Source organism: Corvus kubaryi, unplaced genomic scaffold, assembly GCF_017639235.1.
Source record: "Corvus kubaryi isolate FWS band 111438036 unplaced genomic scaffold, C.kubaryi_AGA036_p1.0 37232, whole genome shotgun sequence".
Lineage (NCBI taxonomy): Eukaryota > Metazoa > Chordata > Aves > Passeriformes > Corvidae > Corvus > Corvus kubaryi.
Genome location: NW_024581066.1, coordinates 1,684,861 through 1,710,712, shown reverse-complemented (window position 1 = coordinate 1,710,712; position 25,852 = coordinate 1,684,861). Strand labels below are relative to the sequence as shown.

At 35.5% G+C, this 25,852-nt stretch overlaps 1 protein-coding gene across 1 annotated transcript in view; it reads right to left on the bottom strand.

Annotated features, from left to right (window-relative positions):
- BTBD9 (BTB domain containing 9) overlaps positions 1-25,852 on the bottom strand; it is a 117,036-nt gene that overhangs the window by 33,260 nt on the left and 57,924 nt on the right. Inside the window, exons 8-9 of the mRNA XM_042022937.1 lie at positions 12,258-12,367; positions 4,092-4,281 (exon numbers count right to left, since the gene is read on the bottom strand). Of these exons, the coding sequence (XP_041878871.1) occupies positions 4,092-4,281; positions 12,258-12,367 (300 nt within the window). The remainder of the gene's footprint in view (positions 1-4,091; positions 4,282-12,257; positions 12,368-25,852) is intronic.

Below are 25,852 nucleotides of genomic sequence, written 5' to 3'. Positions count from 1 at the left end.
ATATTGTTTGTTAATTTAAGGATAATTCTGAATATGAAAAGCTATCATATTCATACTAGCATTAAAGTCTTCAAAAAGATTAAAGTTGGAAAAGTAGTTCATGTACTTTTCTAAAGACAAAAAGTATTTCTATTTATTCTAACATGAAAATCACTATTGTATAGAATTCCATCTCCACCACATACACTCTAACAAATCTTTTTTCTTTTTTTTTTTAATTTATAGGGAAAATCAGCCAAAGACTGTAGCATAATAGTACAATATTTCTATTCCAGATAAATACAGGGAGAATTAGACAGAAATTTATTGTGATATGGTAGCTGCTGCAAGATTTCAAGTTTTTTAGCCATTTAAAAATTAAGTTATGTTTACTATGGTAGACACACCTTTCTGTCTTTCTGTTCTATAGTTTTCCTGTCATTGATATGGGCCTTTTCAGAGACAAAAGGGAGAAGGATATTTTGTGTTCAGACAGACAACTATGTGGAAAAACACCTAAACTAACATTTACTCTGTTAACTGTTCCAAGTATCTTGTAAGCTGTTCGGAGAACTAATAAAAGAATAAACATCTTAAATATTTTTTTAAAATTTCATACCCTAGAAGACTATTAATCTAAGATTCAGTAACAATTGTTTTAAAACAATACCATCGAATCATAGAATAATTTGGATTGAAAGGGATGGGTTAAAATCTCCATATTTTCCATGTGTTCTCTATTAGAAAATAGTATTGATTGTCGTTAGACCTCTTTCAGAATTTCTAGTAAATTTTGACATGGAAGTCAAGAGCTCCAAATTCATATACAAATATGTGAAGAAGTATTCAATATTAACAAAATTTCAACACGCTCTCCCATAGAATTCCTGAGTCAAATTGATCAGATGTCATTAGTTGCCTATGTGCCTCCTTAGCAATGAAGGCTAGAATCACACAGAGCTGGAGCAACAGGAACTGAGCCAGCAAAACAATGGAAAGGGACTATTGTTCTGTACTTGACACTTGTTGGATCATACCTGGCATACTGAATCCCTTTTTGGATTCAAATACAACATTGATACATCTGAGCAATTCCAGCAGAGGACCAACAAAATGGTCATGAGGTTAAAGCACACACCCTGTGCAAGAGACTGGGGAAGTTGGCTTGTTTAGCCTAAGAAGGCTTGGGGGTTGAGGAGGAACCTAACAGGACTTGCCAATACCTGGCAGCAGGTTACCACAGGCTACCCAGACAAGTTGTGGAATTCCCTTCCTTGGAAGTTTTCAAGGCCTGAGGCCATAAAGCCTCGATTAGGATGGTCCTTTCTCATAGCTGACCCGCCTTTGAGAAAGAAGCTGATGCGACATGTCTTCTTCCTCAAGCCCCTTCCAACCTGAAGGGTGCTAAGATTCTTAAGACATTGGGATGACTTTGGCAGAAAGCATGCATACAATATATATTCCTGAAACATTGAACTCTCTGCATTTCTAAGGTGTATTTGAGAACCAACAGTTCTTCTGGTTTTTTCACACTCAGAATTTAGTTGCCATGGTAACACATTATGTCCTGGAGACTCTCTCCAGTGGTACTCCAATTTCTATAGACAAAAAGCAGCTACTATCTTTTTTCAAAGGTTTATATATTTACCCTCTCTGAAATAAATATATCCAATGGCACATTCATGTTTCCGAACTAAAAAGATACATACTTTAATTCCTAATTATTCACTTAAAATGCAAACCCATGGGTATAATGACTCAGTTTCTGAGGGCAGCAGAATTCATGCCATTCTGCAGTCATGGTGTACTGCCAGCCTAAAGCAAATGGTCCTAGAATTTTTTTCTGTTAGGTGGGAGCATAAAATCAAGGGAGTTTTCAACCAAGCAAACAGCACAAAAACAGGCAGTGAACACAGTTCCATAAGTTGTGGCAGATACTCTGCTAACAAAAAATTCTCCTGCTTTCATTAGGATTAAATACTAAGACTTTTTCTGTCATCTATGTTAATATATGATCCGATTTCCTGACACTAAATAGAGACCGCTGTCACCATCTTTAGCACTGTGTAATATAGAACACGTTCCAGACCCTTGCCAAAGCTGTAGATGCCACACAGTGAAACTTCACTTCCCCACTCCAAGGGGCACCTTCCCCTTGGCTGCCTATGACCTGCAATAGACATGGCTGCAACTCAAAGCACTTGTTTTTCTAGGCAGTACACAAAAAGGAAAAAGCGACATGCTGCTAGCATTTCTGTCTCTAGGCAATGCAGGTAGTCTCCTCTGTCAGAAGATACCCCAGACGATGATGTTTATTATTGTTGTTTTTGGAAAGTAAGCTATTAATCTTGTTTGTACTATACATGCAGGAAAACTGACAAAGAAAGATGAGACTCTGAACCTGTAGCTGTACTATTCAATACCACATAAATCACTAAATGCCTATTAGTTTTGAATTATGTAATGTTTGAGTTATTTTTTTTAATTTGCCCTACATGCTTGCTCATTATACAATTATCATTTCTTGGCAACCAAAAGTTGAATTCATCTAACACACTATTTAATAAAGAGACTTAAAAATCTTCTGCACAAGAATAAACAATAGCATAGCATTTACTACAGGAAAGTCAGGTGTTTTCACTTACTGGAAAAGACAGTACAATGCATCAATTGAAGGATAACAGAAAACAGTAAGAGAGGAAGACAGAGAATATGAACTGAGAAACTATGCATCCTAGTTAGTATATTCTTCTCTTAATCTTTCACGTGGCCAAAGCCTTAACTGCTACTGAAGTTTAAAGTGTCATGAAAATGATGGAATTACAGTTTCTGTTAAAAATTATCTGTTTAAAGAAATCTGAGTACTGCTTGGTTTTCTACTTGAGATGCAATATTTAACAGAATTTTAAAAACATCAAACTCAAATGAGTTTGGAAAGCTGCCAACCACACTTACTCGACTTGCTTCACACAGCGAGAACAATGCTGGACTTGCATTACGCATTACATCTACAGCTTGCATACAGATAAAACACAACTTTTGTTGGGTTAGGGATATGCCTGGATGTCTGATGTGGAACTTTAGCTTCAAAGTTTTATGAACATCATAACAATGCCATAGGCCAAAACCAAAACCACATAAAACAGAAACTGGCGGTTATAAGAGCTTTCAAGTCTCACTTGGCTCATCAGTTTGAAGAGGCAACTCTAACAGGGGGAAGGCACTGAGCTCGTAGAAATACATATCTATGTACATGGTGTTGGTTGCAAGCCAGCACTCACCTGGGATTTCAGCCTTTGATCACTTGTACTCTGAACTTCCGAAATCTTTATTTTACTGTCACAGAGCATACAAATTAAGTCCCTGACTACATAGTCAAAATGTAGAAAGCCCATGATGGCATTAAGACAAGGTTTTGTACGTCTGATTTTATGAAACAAACACCCCAAACATTTATAGTCAGAGAATCTGAAGATGGCAAGAATATTTTTGTCTTCACCTGTGAAAAATCCTGCTCTCCTATCTATTTCCTAAGCCTCTATATCAGCCAAAATTTTGATCTTCATATGTATACAGACATTCACAGTAGAAACAGCCCACTAAACTTCAGTACAAATCTAAACACATTCATTAATCCAGCCTTGTAAATCAGTATGCAGGTTGCTGTACCTTTATTACACCCTTCATGTTTAAGCAAGAATTAGCACTAATTGTATAGCGAAAAGGAAGCCTGGCTGACTTGACATGATTATTTTCTTCAATAAAATTGTTTGAAGTGGATAAGAGTAACTGCACCTACTTAATCATAAGTGAGATTGCAATTAAATTCTATTTTAAAAAAGTATGTAACTTTAATCTTATAATTTGACTGTTACTATTATTACCCCTCTGAAAAGTAGTATTTTCTAGAATTGGACTCTGTTATCTTGACATATAATTCACACATTTAATTTTTAACAGGCCTATCGTACTGAATTATGAAGCCAAATGACAACCACTAAGCTAGTCCCCTAATTAACGTCATTTCCAAATGCCATACATTCTAAAGAAAATAACTGCTCAGCAAAAGTTTCACTGTGGCCCCTAATTTGGAGAAAAATAAATCCTCTTACCGTATTGATCCAATCATGTAGGGCTGTGCCAGCTGTACTACAATAGCTCCGCTCCCAAGCTGGTGGCATGTGTATCCAGAATCCCAGTCATAGTTTTTTGTGTCTCCATTCAATAAGGCATTGCGACTGCGACTTACACCCTCAATCACACTGGCACAGTCTGCAATTGTTGCAACATTTTCAGTGGGAACTGTGAATTAAAACACAGAGATGACAAACATACAGTCAGGAAACAGTTCAGATGCCAATGGTCTTTATTTCTGGAGAAGAATTGGTAAAAAAAAAAAAGAAAACATGATCAACAGAAGGAAATGTAACTCACATAACATGAACTATGAACAAGTGATGAACAAGTGGTACAGATAATTTTTATAGCACTGATTCCAGAATAGCTTGGTAAATTAACAGATGGATTTCACTATTGGTGATGTGAAAGCACTCTTTTAATACAATTGGGAAAAAAGTCCAGCAAAATGCTAGAAATTTTGAAATAATTTCTTCCTGTTTTCATGATAAAATCTCTCTCTACTACAACTTCCAAAAATGGCTGAAACATAGCTATGAGAAATTTCAGAGTTAACTGTACAAGTCTTCAGCATGCAAAAAAAGCATTTGTTTTCCATGAAGAGCTAGGATTCTGTGATTTCAGTGCACTACTGGTGTCAGAAGCATAATCTTAAGAAAGCCACTAACCAACGAAAACGCCATAAAAAACACAGGGGAAAAAACTGCAAGCCCATTGCCAAGTAGTAAGCCAAGGCAGTGGAAAAGCAACCAGTTCTACTGCACTGTCAAATGTACTAGCATCTCTGTCTGCTCACAGAAACTTACTAAAACCTCCACATTACTACTCTAGAAATCTCCTGATTCCCCTATTACTGAAGAGAGGCATTCAACAATTCCCAAACTCTTACGAGGAAGCAGGTGTTACACATTTGAAGTACTTCACTGGGAACAGTCTGAACAAAGCAAAGGCTAACTGCAAACTAAGGGTAGTGGCATTGAATTAAAGTTTGCCTTGACTTCCTTTTCTTCCTCTCCTCTCTGGGAGTAAGGGAGCTTATTTGTGTACTCATTTTATATAGGTTTTAAAGCACCTTCTACATAGAGCTGGTTTTTCTAATAGGAAGAGGAAGCTATAGAAATCTTGGTAAAAAAGAAAATTAATAGAAGATAAAGTGTCAAAATCAGTGCTCATGTTGAGGCTCCATGGCATATTCTAAACAGATTCTGAGGTAAGTGATTAATTGAATGCAGAGCAGCTCAGTTCATGCAATATTTTGCCTGCATGCCCTCTGAGCATCATCCTGCTCCTTCTCACACTTAGATTTCTGCACTAAACCATGACCTCCTTATAAGATGTTACCCTGATTAGTCAAACTCCTTAAAAACTGTACAGAAACTGTCTTGGTGTGTTTTTAATATAATTCTGTGGTCCTCCCTAGAACAGCTAATTAGAAAGTGACTCTGACTAATTGAAGTGTGCAGAATGTGCCATACTGTTCCTTTTCTCTAGGGAGTCTGCCACTCCCTATTTTGAACATTCATTATCATCTTCTATATCTGCTTGATAAATTTATTAAAAATACCATCTGGTGGGGACTCTGTTCTGTGGTGTATTTTAAAGTCTTTTGGTTGTCTTCCTTTTTCCCATTAGAATTTCTGCTTCAATTTAGGCTGCTTATTTACAAATACATACTATCAAAACCAACAGTCTTGTTCCTATTTTTTTTTTTTTTTAATCCATGAGCTATTAAGCTCTTACAGTAACCAATATTGTCAGCGAAAAGGAAAGAAAAGATTACAAATACAAAAACTGGGTTTTTTTCCCACTGTTCATACAGCAGTTTTGGGCTGAAAAGTCTGATTTGCTTTTATGGAACAGAAAAGATGTGTGTTAGCAATACATACACATTCTGTAAGCAAACAAAAGGAGAAGATGATTGAGGTTACAGGACAGCAGTGTCAAACATTTATTAAAACTTACTTTCTTGTCTCTTTGTCTTATGCTGCAGTATGGAGCAATGAAGAACTGGCAGTATATTTAATTCTAGCAATAGTATTTTTATAAAGAATTGCAATTTTCAAGGCATGGCCTAAGGGTCATCTATACTGGCTATATTTAAAGATAAGACAGATACGTTATTCAACTGTCCTTAGAGATCTTCCAAGATAAAAATGTACCAGAAATGTGTTGTAGTCTCAGTCATATTTATTTATCACTCCTTAAGCTTGTGTCTTGTACTTTTTCTTTTTAGCATACTTGATTTTTCGTAAGAACTTTTTTTTTCCCCTGAAGCACTCTGAAAAAAAAAAAATTCACGCTGCTGCTGCCAACTGGCTTCCATATCTGAGTGCAGAGTACTTCCTTTCATTTGTTATTCTGGACAGGTCAGCTTTTGCTTTCTGTCTATCCACTATGACTCCACTACAATGTGGGTGGGTGGGTGGGGAAATGAGAGAAAATCCTCAAATACTGTTTTGCAACACACAAAGGGACAGAATAAAGTGGGGTTTTGTACCAGTTCACAAAACCAGCCATTAATGAACCTTAAATGAATTACGAAAATAAACATACAGGGAGAGAGCAGATCTACTACATAGTCTTATTTTATAGGAAAGCAACAGTTTAAAGCATTATGGACTGTTGAATATATTTATACTGCACTCTAGGCAATAGTCAAAGGTTCTCTGCTTATGTGTCATCATTGCAACACAACTGTTCATTTTAGTGAGTTCTCTTAAGACACAAAACCATCACTGTGAAGAAACTATAACCAAGAAATTGTAGTAGAATAAACAGATTTTTGTTTTAGCTAGTATGAAAGAGTGATTTTCCTCTCATGATGACGTCTGTTAAATGTTCAGCTTCCAGTTGCTCAATTTTTAACTATAAAATTGCATTCCTTCTCTACTTGAACATCTCCTAGGCTGACAAAAGTTTCCTCACTGGATGGCTGGAAAATAGAAAGCTGAGACTAAAGAAAAAGAGAATTAATGATGCAAGGATTATTTCAGAGTTTGATCATATTGTATTAAAGAATTAAAAAAATTGGGTATTTTGCTATCATTGTTTTCCACATGCCAGAAGACTTGTTAAGTCTAATCTTTATTCAATATATGAATTAGCCCTTGTTTATTTGCTACATGGTAGGAAAAATACGAAGTCTACAGACTTTTCTGTTAATTAAAAGTACAGTCACATGTCCTGTCTTTCATTCCACATACTCTTTATTTTCTTGAGTTGAAACTTGCTGATGAAATTGCTACATTTAATTTGAATCTTCAATCAAATTACTCAAAGAAATCAAGAGCTCAAAAAAGATCAAACAAATATCAACAGTATTTCCACCTGTTTCAGTGTAAAGCTTCCTGCAAGTCATATTTAGCTGGAAAAGAAAACCCCACTAATATGTGTTTTTGTCCAACTGTCAGAAATTGGATTAGAAAAACTTCAGAGAAGGAAGGCTGATTTTTCACTTGATACCTGCTACAGCTCATGATTCCTAATCCAATAAATTAGAACAAAACCAATCAAGTCACTAGAACTGGCCATACTTTTCATTGTCAACTAATTGGCTGCTACAGGACCTTCATTAAATGTTATGCCTGCAGAAGGCTTTCAGAAATAGCAGTTGTTTTAGGAACTGTGCATCCCTCCTTGTAGCACTGGAAACAGACAGAAAAGCATAAAAAAAAAGGAACTGGAACCATGTGAACAGATCTCTCCTGAAACCAACCATGTGGCTGTCCTTCCTTGCAGAAAAAGGGGGAAAAAAGATCCCTGCAATATTTAGATTTAGTCTCCATTTTTTCATAATTTCCTAAAGCTATGCTTACAGCAGAGCTGATATATAATGCTGGGTAAGCCTGCATCGTTTTGGAAAAATGTGATCCTTTTTAAAAGAGAGAAAACAAAATGTGATAGCTTTGTGTGGAGTCAACATTAAACTAGACAAAACCCATCATTCTCAGTGCTTCCTTGGGGAGAGACAAAACAATCTTTTACAAAGCTGAACCAGCTACTAGGAAACCGATATGACTGGTTTCTCCCTCTTACAAATTGAATTTTGTTTGTTCTTTTTTTTTTTAAATAACTGACAGAGTAAAAGACAAGTGAATGTTTATTTATTTGTATCATTTTATCCCTTTTAAAACAAGTTCTCCTAAGGCATTGAACAGCACACAAATGAAGGTTCACAGTGATTCCTAAGTACTGAACCACATTCCCCAGAGGGTGACCAAGGACATTCCAGTGTTTTACATCCATCTTCTGCTCTTCAGTCATTATTCACTGTTCTCTCTTTCGTCTATAATGTACAAGTTACAAGAGAGTCTGATAGACTGAGACAGACTACAGACCAACACTACTTCGTGTAAAAGCCGTCCACATGGCACTCCCAGTGACCTTCACCCAGCTCAGACAGTAGGTTGGTCAAGCCCACATAGTCCTTGACTGCCCCTCAGCACTCAGTAGTGATTAAAGAACTGAGGTTATCAATTTTTTTTCCATTTGAGGCAGAAAAGAGGAATTTTTTCCTCTATTAAGGTGGGAAAAAACCTCACAGAAACCTAAAGAGGCCTTGCACAGAAGCAGTCCTTTAAATGCTGTTGTAACTTCTTGTCACTGGGCAGATTAGAAGGTTTTATAATACATCACATGACACCAGGTACTGCTTCCAAAGGAAGCAGTCTCTTGCTAGTGAAAATATTCTTTTGTTTTGTATTCTAGATTAAATATTAGTGGCTAAACACCATTAAAATTTCATAAGCAGAAGTTCATTATAAGCAAGCACTATGACTGAGATTAAAGAATATTTGCATCCTTGTTATGTTAATACCATGAATTTAATATGTAAAACCGTTAACTTACACATTTAGAGATAATACCATGCCAAAAAGAAAAATACATCACAGCCCCAATGTCTGCATTAAGGAAATAATTTCATATAATTAAATTCATTTCTGTCACCTCATTGCACAAGACAACAAATTGTAAACCAACACTTAAACACCAGACAGTGCTATAAAGAGCATTTTCTGCTACTTTTGCTTCAAAATTGCTACTCAGGTACCACCGGGTCATGTCAGTACCACATTCAGTATTGTACAAAGTAACTGTATAAATCATCTTCCACACTAACTTTTAATTGTAATGTCAAGTTAGCAATTTTTCCTTAAAAGCTTTTATGCAAAAACACAATAGCATAAAATTGTTGTTACCATGAAACAGCACTTCATTTTTATTATTTGTTTACCAGCCTTCTAATCTGCACTGTACAGTGACAGCCATTACATAGATACTATGTATCAGTAGTAATATATCTGATAAATGATGTTCTTCGCATATACACCTTTCTGATCAAGTTGAGTACCTTTCACAAAAATTAAATAAATAATTGCTCTCAAGTCTCCACATAACATCCCTAACCAAATACCTCAGAGGTCTCATCTCTTTGGAATGAGTTTTCAAATGACAAAGTCTTCACATATTATCTTCAGTGTTGTTTTGGTACAAGTAGGGGTCACAAAGTCTTTCTGAAAGAACTTTATGGCCTTCAAGGGCTGACCAATACTTCATTTTTTAAATAAAACGGAGTATAGAAACAGCAGCTGTGTTTGTTCTAACCCAATTTAATACCATATTTAATGTCATATGAGATAAGCAATGAACCCCATGAACTGCTTTTCAACGGTTTAAGATGAAAGTTCTCAGTCAAGCTTAAAAGCAACCTACTCTGCTTACTGCACTTTCGTATACTTTGTTGATTTTTCCTAACTGCTTTCAGTTCACTTTATCCTATCTGATCACTTCAGAAACAGAAACAAATATTAGAAATCCTCATCAAAACAATAAAATAAATCTGTGCCAAGCCATTGGTACTCATACAGAGCTCTTACAGAAGCGGACCTTGGACAGTCTGCTTGATCACGGGAGCCATACAATATGGTACCATATGGTAATTATCAGAAGTAGGAAAAAAAAGCACTAAATGGATATAATGCCACCTTACTGGATCAAAGTTGTTGAGAATATTTTTGAATAGGCAATACTGATGGCCAAAAATTCTGATGGAATAGTCATAGGTGCCCCTACCCCATTTCACAACTGGATTGGCCTCAAGTAGTTCCCAAATCTTCCCATTTGTATCTTTCTCACCATAAACTCTGCAGGGTCGCGTATACAACTGCTGGTGCCTCACTGACAGTCGGAAGACTATCCACACCCCACTTCCAATTAACTACTCACCACATTCCTACTTTTAATTTTTTATCAATTGTATTGACTAACATCTCCTAAATATAAAAAGCTGTGGAGACCTAAAAGCCTCTCTCCTTATTGTTGGTCACTTCAAATGACTTACACATACAACAGCCTGACTGACTCACACTGAATAACAGCACAGTTGCCCTCGATTAACAATCACCATTAACACCAGCAGACCCTCACTATTATGCTGCCCAAACCTATTCACCTGCAAGATTCTGTAACTACAAAAACATTCTCACAAACAGAATTTTTAATAAAGCCATCTGAAGTCCCCATCCCCTAATTGATTACCTTTGAAACTTAAGAAATGTTAAAACAGATCAAATAGTTTATCTCACCAAAATCACTCAACCAGAAAAAAATAACTGAGTCCATGAAAGACGAGTCAATTACAGTGGTAAGTTCACTTCCACAAACATGCACAGCTTCACTGCCTTGCCTACTGTTATGATCACCAATCTTTGTGTTAACACTCAAAAAAAAAAAAAAAAAACCAAAACCAATTGAATCCCAAATTAAGCATTTACAAAGTAAGTTTGATCATCTGAAATCAAATACATACAAATATTCACACACACTAACTCAAACGTTTTATCAAATTTGAGATACTTCGTTTCTCTGCTAACTAGCTTATTGCAGGGAGGTATTTTCTTTTAACACAGCTCTTCTCTACTGCTTATTCTATTTTCTAGTCAATAGCAATTACAATGCTACTTGCACACTACCTGAAACAAAGGGAATGTTTTTGATTTGCCTTTATATAATGCACAGGGAACAGGCTGAAGGAATTGGGTCTTGGTTTTTCACAGCTAAAAATGATAGTTTTCTCAGAAAAAAAATTTCAAGTGAATATGCCTTACTAAAAATCTTCCTCCTCATCCTATTTTGAAAACTGTTTTCCCTTCCATCTGTCAAAGGGATATTTTATTTAAATATTTTTATTTATATAAATATATATATATTTATATATATTATATATAAAATACATTTTTAATTATATATATTTAAACATATATTTAAAATTTAAATATATGTTTAAAAGAAGCATGAACTCTGAGAATTTTGCTGAAATTCTTGATTTTATGCTGTAAGTAATATACTGTGGGAAATCCCACCTAGATAACTACAAAAAGGCACACAATACTTTCTTCTCCAATGAACTTCAGGATCTGATTCTTGTGAGTTTATATGGAAGAAAGCACAGAAACCACCCTGTTTGAACTATTAAAAAAAAAATGGATATTAAATCTTGCTGTGACACATTTTATCATTCAGTACCATTGGTCTGTTGGGGATTTCAACCTTAAGTAACATAAAGGTATTAAAAACAGTATTATATAAGCTGCCCAGAGCTAAGAGAGCTCCATCAGCATGGTGTTCTGAGAATAATAGCAGCATAGCCACTATAATGTTCTGCCATGGCTAAGCATGTCTATGGCTCTTTGGGGGGAAATCAACACATGAGAGTTTACTTTCAGCAGTTGTAACCAGGCTGTCTATGGTCCCTAAATGTCCAAATCCATCATCACTACAATAAATAGCTGTGCTTAGTCCATTCTTGTAACAGAATTCAGGCTAACCTACTGGGAGGCATGAGCAAACATACTGTGACATGCAAAGAAAAATCACATTGGCAGCACTGACTCAAATACCAGTGGCTTTGTCAGCAGGAGTTGATTTGAATTTCAGCATTCCTGCAGCATCATTAATTAATCCACAGAACTGGAATTTCATAGAAATTGTAAGGACTAGCCAACTAATTCCATGCTTACAACACTTTAACTCAGTTTAGAGATTTCTGGGTGGAAACAGAAGTAGAGTGCAGTGATGGCCAGCTTTAAAAAGACAAATGTTTTCAACAGTTCATAAAAAAAAAAAAAGATTTTATCTCTTACCTATCAGACCTTTCTCAAGAGTAAAGGATTTGTTCGTGAACATGCATTCAAATGCCACAATATGGAAAACTTTGTTCACTGTGTTGTGGGTCCCAACAATTCGAATATACCTATAGGAAAACAAGAAAAGGTAAATAGCACAAGTTAAACACGACGAACTTCTGTGCACTTAAATATAATTGATTCAGTTAGACTATAATGTGCAGATCTGTAAGAACTGAGTAACTGTTTAAAAAAAGAAAAAGCAGTAAAAAAGAATATAAAGTTCACAGCAGGTTTGCATCTAGTCAGGATGCTGGCTCCAGTGCAATTTAAAAAGAAAAATAAAGAGATGTGGAACCTGTTGAAAACGCTTCTGGAATAATTTGCCAAGAAAATCAAAATGAGGGATCTTCTGATTCAGAAATGGTCTGTTAGTGCAAATGTGCTCATGGAGGTTAGTAACAGTAACAAAAACAATAATAATAAAGAAGAAGAAGAAGAATCCTTTTACCAACAAATTTTCAGCACTGTGAAAGATTCCATACAGCCACGACAAACTCAACAAATGAGTCAGGCTTTTCTTCAAAAGCCAAAAATTAATTCCATTTTATTATGACTGTTTCTAATTCTAACACTGGATGTACAGGATATCAATCTCTGTTGGTGTATCTTTTATTAATAATGAAAAAAAATCTCAACATTCAAATATTAGTAGAAACAAAGCTACTCTGATGGTATAACTTACACTTCTACACTCCAATTGCAAATCAAATAGAGCTGCTCCCAAACACTGTGACCTATTCACCTGCTGCATTACCCTGCAGGCTTCACCTTCCATAAACAACCACTAACCTCGATTCAGTCTGATTCTGCATTTTCTGAAGAGATCCAACAGTTCTTAGTATAAATTTTGAAAAATCTCAAAAGGACTATTGTAACCCTCTCAATAAATGCTGAGCAAGCAACCAGAAAACCATCTAAGCCAAATACCAATTACCTCACCAGATGGGTTACCCACACTGCAGAAAGCTTTGTATGAATTTAACTCATTTCAGTTAACAAGTATGAATCTTAAGCAATATCCTCGATCTGTGGTATGAAACAATCTCTCACTTACATAGTGTAATTATATTTCTAACTTAATGGCCATTCACCAACAGCATCATTTTGGCTTGTGTTCTTCATCAGATCAAGTTGAGAAGATATACAGTTTTCGATACTGAGATTTTCTTTTTAAACAATAAAACAACCCTCATAGCTATTTACTGTGCTAATGCTCAACCTCCAAATTTCATTTAGAAATTATTTTAATAATCATGACTTGTGACAAAGACTTATATGCTATTGCCTAATTAATATTAACTCACAGATCAATTAATTATCACAGAAGCGAATGTCCTGAAAGTCATTCTATGTAGAAAACAAAGATGCAAAAGTGAAGAAAGTATTTTTTATTCATAAAGAAGGTGACCCTGTGTTTTAAGAGTAGAGTAGAACTTAGCCCTTACTCTGTAGCCATGCCAAGGGCCTGCTAAGAGCACTGCAGGACTCTTGGTTGACAGTCAGGCAAACAAGTGTTTCCCCAGACCTGCCCATGTGAACCACATGACTTTCCTTTTATCAACTCACAACCACAGTATGAACCCTAAACACACAGATAATGTCCAAAATTCGACAGCAGTAACTGATCTTGTTCCCTCCAGCCTCAAAAGCACAGAACTCAGTTAAACACAGGAATAATCTTGGAATATTTTGAAGGGCACATGGAGGCTGGCTCGCCACACAGACTGTGCTGTCTCTCTCGAGCAAGGAAGGTATTGATTGAGTTGTGCTGCTTGGACAAAATGCACCAGGCAAACCAACAGAGTGTTACTAATGGAGATGTACTTTGACATCCTTCAGTTACACTTCCTTGCATTAAAGAGTTTAGAGAATAAACAAACTAACAAGATTAATAGGAACACAAGAAACTGCTTCATAATTAGCTTTAAATGCTAGTTTACTTAGATTTTTTGTGTTATAAAACTGTATCATTAGAACAAGCTTCTTGATTGTTTTTTCAGAGCAATTGGAAGTTGTTCAAATTCCTGTCAACAACAAAGCAGGTTCATACAACACAAAGTTATCTATGAATCTTCGTGTGATTGGCGAGTAAAAGAATCACAACCCAATGCCTAGACTAGGTCTGCTGTCGATGGACTTTAGACTCAACTGATAAGACTGGAAGAAAGAAAAAAACCCTGAATCATTCTTTAAAGAGAAAACCCTGATCAATTTGTGCGGTTTAAAAGAACTTCCCTAGTAGGTAAACAGGAATGCAACATGAAAATTTTGCCCCTTTATTTTATTTCCTGGCCCTTTTTGAGAATACTGATACTGATAATATGTAAGTGCACTAAGAATTTCATCCACATGTCACAGACTTCTCTAGCCACAGACATGCAAGCTACACGCAGTCCTAAAATTCTCACAACAGGAATATCAGAAAAACGCACTTGGTGGGGTTTTCTTCCCCTACTAAAAAGAAAATTGTTTTAACTAGAGGGAAACAGCATGTTCTACTGGATCTTGATAAAATTTTAAACTATTGAAATTTGAATGGACTACCTGGGTTGATTAATTAGGCACCTACACGGCAACATTTCTCATTCATCCCCCATTCTTCCCAGAACAATTCTTCTCCTTTATATGAAATTATGATATAGGTACTCTGTTACATTTCTGAACAACTAAATTATGTTTTACTTCTGCTCTTTACATTTGTAAAGCTGACACATTTAATTCAGATAACAGCTGCTGCAGATCCCACCACTGATTCAGCTGTGGATACCCTGGAGGGCTACAAACACCAAAGCTCAGCTGCCTACATCATCACAACAGTGCTTAGGACATATGTGTCAAAGCATAAAAATATGCATACTCTAGGAGTCATTTTAATCCTTCATTATAATAGCACCAGTAAGATACAGACAAACTCTAAAATATATTAAGCACAGATTCCAATCCCTTGAGAATATTGAGACAGAAGACTAAATAAGGGGAGGCAATGGAAATTAACAGGTACTTTGCACTGATATCCACTCTTAAGTTACTACCAAAGCAACTTAGAACAGCAACCACAAGCTCAGAGAACAAAATCAAATACGTACAAAATGTGCTCTTATGAAATTGGCTTTTCATTTTCCTTCGTGGAGCATTTGGTATGAGACGCCAGTGTTAGAATTACTGCATTCTTTGTACTTTATACCTCCTCTAACTGCTTAGAACCACTAACATTCACATTCCAATCACCACCACAAAGAAGCATGAGGCACAGCCCAACACACAAGGGCATTAGAAGACATTGTGTTTGTCTTTCAGTGGAAGGAAACAGTGTTATTCAACACCATCTAAACTCCATTTATTGACAACTCCCTAAAACGAATAATCCTTCAGACTCACACAGCTGAATTAACAGACCCGTGGCAGGAAGATAGAAAAAGCAAGGAAGAAAAATCTACTGCCAGCATTAAATCATGTGGGAAAACAGTGGACATAAATAAATACATGAAATAAAGAATTAAGCCAGAACAAACATGAAAAGCATATCTGTCTTTGGACAGAAGACAAGTTTTCCTGCACTTAAAAAGGAAAGTCTAATAAAGTCTATTTTATACCAAAAGAAATCCCTGCTGCAAATATTGAAAACAACAGTGACAAATCAAATAAAACACACAAGACAAAATCGTTGAACTCCAGTAGGAAAAGTACATCTAACACCTACAAAGCCTGTAACAAACATTTTCACCTTTGGAAATAAAACCAACAGTGAAGCAGTTTGAAAACACAACACATTTCACTTTGTAATGAATGTGTATGCAGGTATTTTATGCTGGGGCATTCAAGTGACTAAAAATATTGGTATACAACACTTACATAGGACATGTAATTGTGCACCACATGTAAGCAGTGTGTCAACCAACCAACCAATGTTTCTCAAAGGATTTAACCAAATTAACACTGATGTGCTTTGGGACATAAGTAACACTTGCACAGTGTGATAATACGTTTCGTATTCCATACATAATAATCTGTAAGAATAGTAAGTTTACAAATGCTTTGTTCTTTATCAAAGGTTTCAAATTTTTATTTTTTTAAAACAATGACCGGTTTGAGACAAATTGGAGGAAAATATCTTCTGATAGAAGGGAGGTTTCAGCTGCCCCTCCCCCACCAGGTTCGGGCAGAAATTCCTCAGAGGAAAGCGAAAAAGAAAAAACTATTTGTTTAGCAAACACAGTGCACGCAAGCATGGGGAAAGAATAACGCTAAATAATAAAACCTCTCGCTGTGGAGAGAACGTGGTAAATTTTCAGAGTCGTTTCAGTGGGTGTGGTCTCTCTCTCTCAAGCTGGCCGTCCGGCGTGGGCCCCTCCGGGCCAGCCGGTGTAGGGTGTCCCGCTGTGTTCTGGTATTGCTGACAGTCCAGAAGAGAAGAAGAAGAAACCCAAGTCGCAGGGAAGCAAAGGAGTTTAACTCTCAGTCTCTCTCTTCCGAGAAAAGGAACCAAGAGCTGGGAAAAGCAGGAAGGTGCTTGCCTCCGCTCTGCAGCAGCAATCTCTGTGTTCACGGAGCACAAGCTGCTTTGAAAAGTTTGCCTGGCTTTTTTTTTTTTCTCTTTCTCTCGCACCCAGTTTTAAAGGCGCAGAAAGGCACAGGAATCATGTCTGGGCATAGAGCGGCGATAGGGGATACACGTCATAAAGTCACCCCAAGACAAACAGAAAAAAACCAATTTCAGATAAACATGCTTGAATCTCCACCTTCACACTGTAGGCATACCTAGTTCCACTAAAGTTCTCAAATCTGAATTTAGCTCACCTGGTTTTATTTCAGGTCAGTTCTCAATCCCAAACAGATCAATTTCCTAGAACCCATCTGGATATGAGCAGAAATCTGCAATTTACACCTGATCTCATAATGGACTTACACTATAAGAATACAAAATAAGATACAAGAAGATATTAAGATTTGGATGTCATAAAATCCATATTTAAACCATATCCCTGATTTGACTTCGGAGCCAAGCACAACTTAAATATCAGCCTCACTTACCTTTATGCCATCTCTACTGAATACATAAAATGGCACTCTAATAAATTAAATCGTATGGAAAAAAATAGTTTTTAAATAGAGAAGAAAGCATTGTTCTTCAGAAAGTCTGGTTCTAGAACAAACTGGACAGGGAGATAGAGAGAACAGACATGAGCTGGCTCTGCACACCTTCCAGGCTGGTGTCACATGAAGCCTGACTCTTTCCAAAGTGATCATCTTCAACAGGACTCGTTTTCTTTGACTCACACTACATCCTCATGAGGTTTTATGACTTTGGATCAATTTAGCTTCATTATATAGATACATTGTAGCCTCTACATTTTACATATTGAATAAAACATAAGAAAATACAGCAAAGTGCTGTTCAGTGAAATCTGAGAATATTTTCCATTTTCCTCAGTATCTCATGCTCCACCAGTCTGTAAATTTAGCATGCAATACTTATTTCTTGCTCCAATGACACCTCAGTAAGTGCTGCCTAGATCTAGACTAGAATCAGACTATATACAATATGACAAAGAAATACCTGAAAAATATTAGAAAAAAACGAGGAAAGACCGAGAAGGAAAATAGATTGATTTCAATCTGCATCAAGGTAGCTCAACAAAGAAATAACTGTAGTTTTGACCTGTGCTTAAAAAAACCAAGGAATTTAGAAATTCGTCCTATAAAACCGTAATGAAGATACATACAAAAATTTGTATTTAGCTCTGGCATCAAACAAATCTGACAGACAGTGGTAAAGAAGAGTGGGGTTTTTTTTAAAATGGCTGAAAATTATTTTTCAAAAGGAGACAATTATTGAAAAAATCCTTTTTATGTAAGTTTTGTTTGGATGAATCATTACACAGAATCAGAAACACAGTAACTCCTGGTATTTGAGCTCATGGGCATAAGAGAATAACAGAAGACCTCCAGGGCTCTCAAAAGGGGGTCATAAATGCACATGAAGAATTAAACATTGTAAAAAGGTAAAAAGTCCCCTAAAAAACTGACCAACAAACAAACAAACTAAACCCACAACAACTAAATAAACCACCACCCCTTTCCAAACAGTGTAACATTTTACTTACAATGTAAAAATACATCCAAGGATATATGCAAGAAATCTTACCATTCATTATGTTAAAATTATACTGGAAAACTACTAAACAGTACTCAAATGAAATCAGCTAAGTATTGGTAACATAAAAATGACTGATAATATATATTTCATCAGTATTTTTATGATTTGAAAATTTCTACCTACAGATAAACTCCTTGCAGTTGCAGGTGGTTAGAAAATTGATGCAAAGTATTGCTGGCTCAATTTCAAATTTGCTCCTCAGTTTTGGAATGCTGAAATGTGGGACAATTAATTAAGCTGAGTATGTCTCATCTACATTAAACATTTATGATACAGCATGTAGTGTTAATATTCAAGTGTGGTGTGGATCTGGGACAAGAATAGCTTTGTTAACTGAACAAGCTTTGGTTCCTTAACTAAAGATATGATCATACAGTTATTAAACCCCTGTACTACTCATTGATTTACAGATTTACAAACACCATGCCAACAGTAACTGTGTCACAAGAAACATCAACTTCAACTGTTCAACAGTAGGAGCAATGTTTGTAGGAACAAAACCACTAAAAATAAAAAATGACAAGTAATGTCCCACTCAAAGCAGTGGAATGTCAGTTCTGACTGCTTTGGTGTTCCTTTCTAACAGAAATAAAGTGTGCAACACCTGTTCTGCTCCTGATAACACACAGCTTAGCCAAACTTTTAAGCCATGATCATTCTTTAGATGGAATTAGAAATTTTTAATACAGACTGAAATTCACATGAAATATATATCAGACACTAAGAAGAGAAGCCTCACTGGAAACTGTAAGACACATTTTTCATGTTTGTGAAACAAATGTTTGATGTGAGACAGAACAGTGAAAGTATCAACCAATTATATTCTATTTATAGAATATATTTATTCAATTATATTCTAATTATATATTCAATTATATTCTAATTATATTATTCTAAATTCATGAAGTTCTCTCTTTTATGAGAAAAACATCTGACATTATATCCATTAGCAGTAGCACCTGGTACTCATATATACCATTGCTACCTCAGTTAATCAGTGTCTCTGAACTTCCTTGCTTATACTTTCCAGCATATTCAAGACCCAACCCTTAGCTACTGCAGGCCTGAACTGAGCTATAAAATACAGGACAAAAGAAATATTATTTATGGGACTATTCATCAAACACAGACAGTGCAGCAAATTCAATCTCATAAGCTTCATAGGTCTAGTTTTTTTAAAATCAAATTGTGTTTTACTGGAAATAACAGATGACATGGTGAAAGAAGACCGTAAGTTTGGATAACAAGTAGGTGGTCTATATTAACCTGTACAAACACTCCTACACAGCTCAGCAGCAATGACATGGCAAAAGAGAAGGGCAGAGACTTCCAGTATATATAGACAAATAATAAAATACCGAGAAACTCAAGTTCATGTGAGAAGAGTTGCATTATGGTTAAAGACAGAGCATTTAAGACAGACAACTATTGTAAAATAATGATTTCTTGTTTTCACTCCTTCTCTTTTTTCCACCTATTTTTTGTACTTTAATTGTAGAGTAGAACCACATGTATCACACAACATTTGCTACATTTCTCTTGCTGACTTAATAAGTACTAAGAACTGTTTAATTCAGAACAGCTCAAAATTTTCTTAACACTGAGTGAACTGCACATAGGTTACTTCTAGGAGATACTTACCCAGTGGGAGATTGCAACCACTGATGCACTGACTGCCTCAAAATGGACCCCACACTCAAATGGAAGGAAGAACACTACATATGGACTAATTAGCATGGGAAGTGAGAAATGTAACTAACAAATAGGGGTTTGGGTATTAATGAATGCAAAAATTACATAATCTCTAACCAATGAATGCTGATGCATTTGTTTGTTAAAATGTATAAATAGCGTAAAGTTTTGATGAATGGGGAGCCAGCATTTTGTAAGTTACTGCCCAGATCCCTACTTGGAGCAAAGTAGAATAAAAAATAGAAATATCTCACTTCAGTGTGTGAATTGACACTGCACAGGTAAAGAGCCCCTGTTTGAGACAACAATAATGCATATTTGTATCAGTAACAACAACAGATCTGCCTTGATCTTAGTAATGCCTTTTAAATACTTAATAGCAGATTCTACAGAGCATTGAAAGGACATGAAAAACTCAGTCCTTGCCAGTGCACAAATATTTCTAACAGTTGCAGGATGACTACTTCTGTAGTGAAGTAAGCTTTATGGCCATGGAAAAAAACACCAGAGTAATAACTTCCTTCACTATGAACAAAGAATGGCTTACCTGGGAATGAAATGGAGCTTTATCTGGACGTCTACTTAAAGACTGAATGCATTTAGCAATCATCCATTTGGCTATCTATATATTAAAAAGTGCCAAAGAGCAGTTTCATCAACTGTTTCAAAAAGTAACAAACTCACTGAGTATAAGAATTGCACTGAAAATGCTGGAAGTTGCAAATCAATAGGCTTAGAGCCAAGTTACGAGAAAATAAAGGATTCTTGAATAATTTAATGATCTACCTAGGATCCTCTAATGTAACCAACTTATTTCTTCTTCATAAACCTCTGCCTTTTTCAATCCTGATTATATGTAGTATTTCTTTTCTGAGCTTAAAGCTGTTTCTGAAATACTTTCATTACTCAAAAAAGTACTGTATTAGACCCTAAATCAGATAAATCTTGATATCCTCCTCCTCTACTTTTAAGTTTGCTACTCTGTTCAAAACCACTCAAATGTAGCTCAAAAATTCATACATACATACACAAATACATATATATATATATATGTAAAGAAACTGTGAAGGAGATTTTTTTAAGTGCTCTGATTCATCTAAATTCTTACCACAATATTCTTGACACCACCTTATAAACCTGTCACGCATCTGTTTTCACCTCAGTGGCAGATGGAAGAAGAATTCTGCCTATACAGCACATCTCTAGTACTGACAGAATTTCCAACACTTGGTTTGAAGGGAACTTGTTTACTTTCACTTCTGCTTTTGACTATTTTTGAATTCACTCAGCTAACACTTAGAATGGGATTCCTCAATGAAGAAATAAACCACTATACTTGAACCAAAAAGTCAGAAGACAAAAAAGAGGAGAAGAGAAAAAAAGAAAAGTAAGTAAAAGGTATTTCCCTATACTGCACGGCAGGTAAGATAGTGAGAAAGAAATTAGTGATTTAGGATTTTAGCTCTAACAATTGTACAGTGCATCAGAAGCATGCAGTTACACATTTGTGTTGGAATCAGCTAAGCTGGTCTATTTATGTGCTTGTTTCACCACAGCTACCCTCAAGATATTTGATAGCTCTCCATTGTTATTACCTTGTATGTAGCCTTCCCAAAGTGGCTATGGGCACACACAACTCTCTCCTATTTGAAATCCAATTAGATCATTACAACATTACATTGGAAGAACGGACACTGAAAGGCATTAGGTTGTATTGTATCTTCTTCGAGCAGACTTCTTCCTCTAAATAACACAATTCTTGCCTCAGAAGTGACAGAAGTGCTCTGTGGTAGAGTATCTTTTAAATGAATCTACCACATAGCTATATGAATTTCAGTTTTGCAGACATAAACTTCATTAGCACATCAATTCAATTTTCTTGAATGTCCTGCACTACCTTTTAAACTATCTACTTCACTTTATTAAGCTGATAATTTGAACTCAGTACTGCATTATTTCGATATGTAACTAAAAGGCAAGTTAATGCATTTTATTGTTATATATGAATGCAGTGAAAACATGTTTCAGGAGGCAGCTCTTTGTTATACTTCATTGCTTTATTCCTAGTTGTAACTGATGTCAGTTAGAAGGCTATTATCCGTCTAATAGTACCTTTTCCTCCATAATATTATTACTATTCTCAGCATAATGACATAAATATCTGTTTAGAAATGGAGGCAATCAATATTAGTTATTGCTATATTTTCATTAACTAGAAATTTACATGGAATACAAGGCTGTGACTGCTTTTTGTCCTTCATGGACTAGAACCTTTAACTTCAGAACTGAGGTTTCCCCAGCTGAACCTTCCTCACTTTCTGGCCCCTCTGACCTTCCTTACCTCCGCTGAAAGTCAATTTTTCCCACTTAATTTTCATATCTCTTACTCTTCACCTCTCAGTTCATGCTATCTTTCCTTCATCTTGGCAGTGTCAGTGTTTCCCATTTCCCTACTATGTCATGTATCCCAAAACAGATAATATTTTTGATATATTCAAAATGAATCTTGATATACTTAGAATATAGTCTCCAGATTTTAACTGAAATCAATAATTAACCTGTGTACTTTTCATCATAAAATGACATTTAAAACCCCTACTGCCTACATATTTAGCAGGTAATTGTGGTATTGATTGATGTAATATAGATCTTTTGATGTATACCCTAACCATTTATTACATATGTCATCAGAGAGCTTTCTTGATGTCCTACAACCCCTAATGACTCAACTACATCAATCCTAAACTAAGCTCAAACTTCCTGATAATTTTCTTTGTATTACATTATAGCATTAGTCCAGAGAAGGCTGGTCATTCTTTCTACCTAAATATACACAGTTGATTCTCAATACTTCAATTTTCAGATTCTAAACATAAATTCAGGGAAGGGATGCCAGTAGCAACAAAATGCTAGCAAAAGAGTGGTTTATAGAAACTTTTTAGGCTGATTTCAGGGAAAGGAGTCCAGGACCACGGATAGTTGGCAAAAGTGACCAAAGCACAAGGAAACAAAGTTACAGTAATTTTTATGCTACAGTACCATTGGCTTTACACCTTACATTATGGATTAAAACACATACAAGTCTTACAAATAACCCTCAGAATCTCAGTAGCTGAAACCTGCATCCCTACAACTCACTTGCTATTATTATCCATGGTAGCCAGATTATAGGCTCATGTTAGGATCATGCTTTCATTTTTCTCTACACATATACCATAGAAATAGGATTTCTGTGTGATCAAACTGCATTTAAAATTCTCTCTTATACTCAGGGATTTTATTATATTTGCTAATTTTCCACAAATAAGTAAGTAAACCAGAAATATAGTGACTGGACATGAACAAATTTCAGCTCTAATAATTTTCTGTAGCTGGAATACTAAAAATTATTTGCCCAATGTCTGATTCCATTCTATATATAAAGATCAAGTCCATACATGAACTACTGTGTGAAAACATTACAACTAGATTCTATTTAAAGATGTATGATTATACATGACAAGCAATTTGAGCAACAAACAAATAACAAAATGCATAATGCTAAGAGAAAATCAAATAATCTATGAGACTTGACATCTACTTCTGTTTCAGAAGAGGTATTTGAAACAAAAAGAAAAAACAAAACAACAACAAAAACCCCCAACGCAATCAACCAAACAACCCCAAAACATGACTAGGGAAAGAACAGAAATAGTAGGAAGAGTGACAAAAAAAGAAGAAAAGGAGAAAATGCAGTGAAAGTTAATAAATAGGCAGCACCACATTATTCTATACCTGTCTCATTTCAACATGTATTTTTAAAATAACCTGCTTTAAAGTATTATTTAACCTCACAGCAGAAAGTAACAAAATCTTTCCCCATACAAATAAGATCTGATTTTACTGGGACACCTCTTAAAATATTTAGTTTCAGACTTCAGAATACTCACCATGTTTTGTGAAGAAAAAAAACAAACCAAAACAATAAGCACGTACAGCATCATTTTGAAAATATCTTGCCAGGCGTGCATTGCCAACATTAAATTGTAAAAATTCAAAGCTCATTTTTATTATCAATAGCTCACTATTACTGCATAATGTCAGTATTCTAAAAAGTAAACCCTGTGTTTGTGCTTTTAGTTCTGCACCTACAGATTCAGTTTTCCACCTCTGTTTCAAAGCAATAATATTGCACATACATGAACTAAAAAGGACATCTAGAATGAATAAATAAAATGCAGAAGTGTGCTTTAGTGCACTGCAAATGAAAAGCACTGTAGGTGCACCTTACTATGACTGCTATGTACCATGTCTGCTTTGCACTAGTGAAGTCTATGAACCTGCCTACTCTACACCAAAAAACTGAACCTCAAAATCACTTACATTCTCATAAATACTAAAGCTAAAGGCCTGAGACATGTTTAAATTAGAACTCGAAGTTAAACCTTCATAACTTTTGAAATATTAAACCATCATCAAAAATACATTTTTAGAGGTATTACTTATATTTTATGCTGTAATGTCCCTTTCCAGAAAGGGATATTTCAGACCTGCACTTTAATGAAAGGTCTGGACTAGAGACCAAACTTCATACAAACAGAAAGCTGAAAACATGGTGAACCCTTTGGCCTGGAAAAAGCAGTCTTGTTTTAGCAAAAACCCTACAGTATAAACCACTAATTTTTGAGAGTGAGTTCATACCTGGCTAACATATCCCCTCCCTTTTAAAACAGATAGATTACTTGAAATATTCTCCCACCAATTTTCTTCTATACTTATAAACATTATAGTTAGTGCAATATGATCACAGTTAAGCTCTACACCAGATCAGGATAAGCCAAGACCAATTTTCCTCACTGTCAAGGAATGAATACTCTTTGACTCTTCCTTTTTAAAAATTGTCTGTTCCAGACCTGTTTAACATTATTATTCTCCACAGTATATAGAATTCACCTTATTGATAACTGATATAGGCTTACACCCAGTGTTCTTAGTCTATAATAAATTCAATGTGAAAATTAACATTAAACCTGTCCCATGCCTTATGAGCATGCAATTAGCAAAAAAAAGCCAAAACTATCTCAAAAGTTTTCTGTATCAGTGGAGATTATGATGATATATCCTAAAAAGAAGATACATTCAGGACAGAAGTCACTAGCACCAGCCATCATTAGCACACTCCCCATTCACAGGGCAGAAATGTACCAATCTAACGACGACCTCTGAAGTCCCCACACTAGATATTTTGTTTTAAAGTAGAACATTTGCTCTGTGGTCAACATATCCAAACACAAAGAGAAAGGGTTTCTACAACTGTATCTGAAAACTAACTGGTGGAGACTACCACAGGGGTAACAATTGTTTCAATACAGTAGCACATCAGAAAGTGGCCTCCTAAAAATTTCCACTCCTCCATTACAGAATACATGATCATATTCCCTTTATATATGTATATACACATGAATGTACATATACAAAAACACACAGAAAATGAAGTCAGCACAAAGCCACAGTTAACAAATAGAATGGACATGACCTATTAGCTCAGAAGCTTCAGATTTCAAATTAAGAAGTTGATTTGACACAATACTCCATTAAAAAAATCCAATAAAAATGCTTTAAAAGCTTGAAATAATAGGATTATGCACCTCATCTGCTCAAGGGCAAACATGAACTAAAGGCTCACGTGATGAAGGTTGAAATGACAACATGCAATTGATGA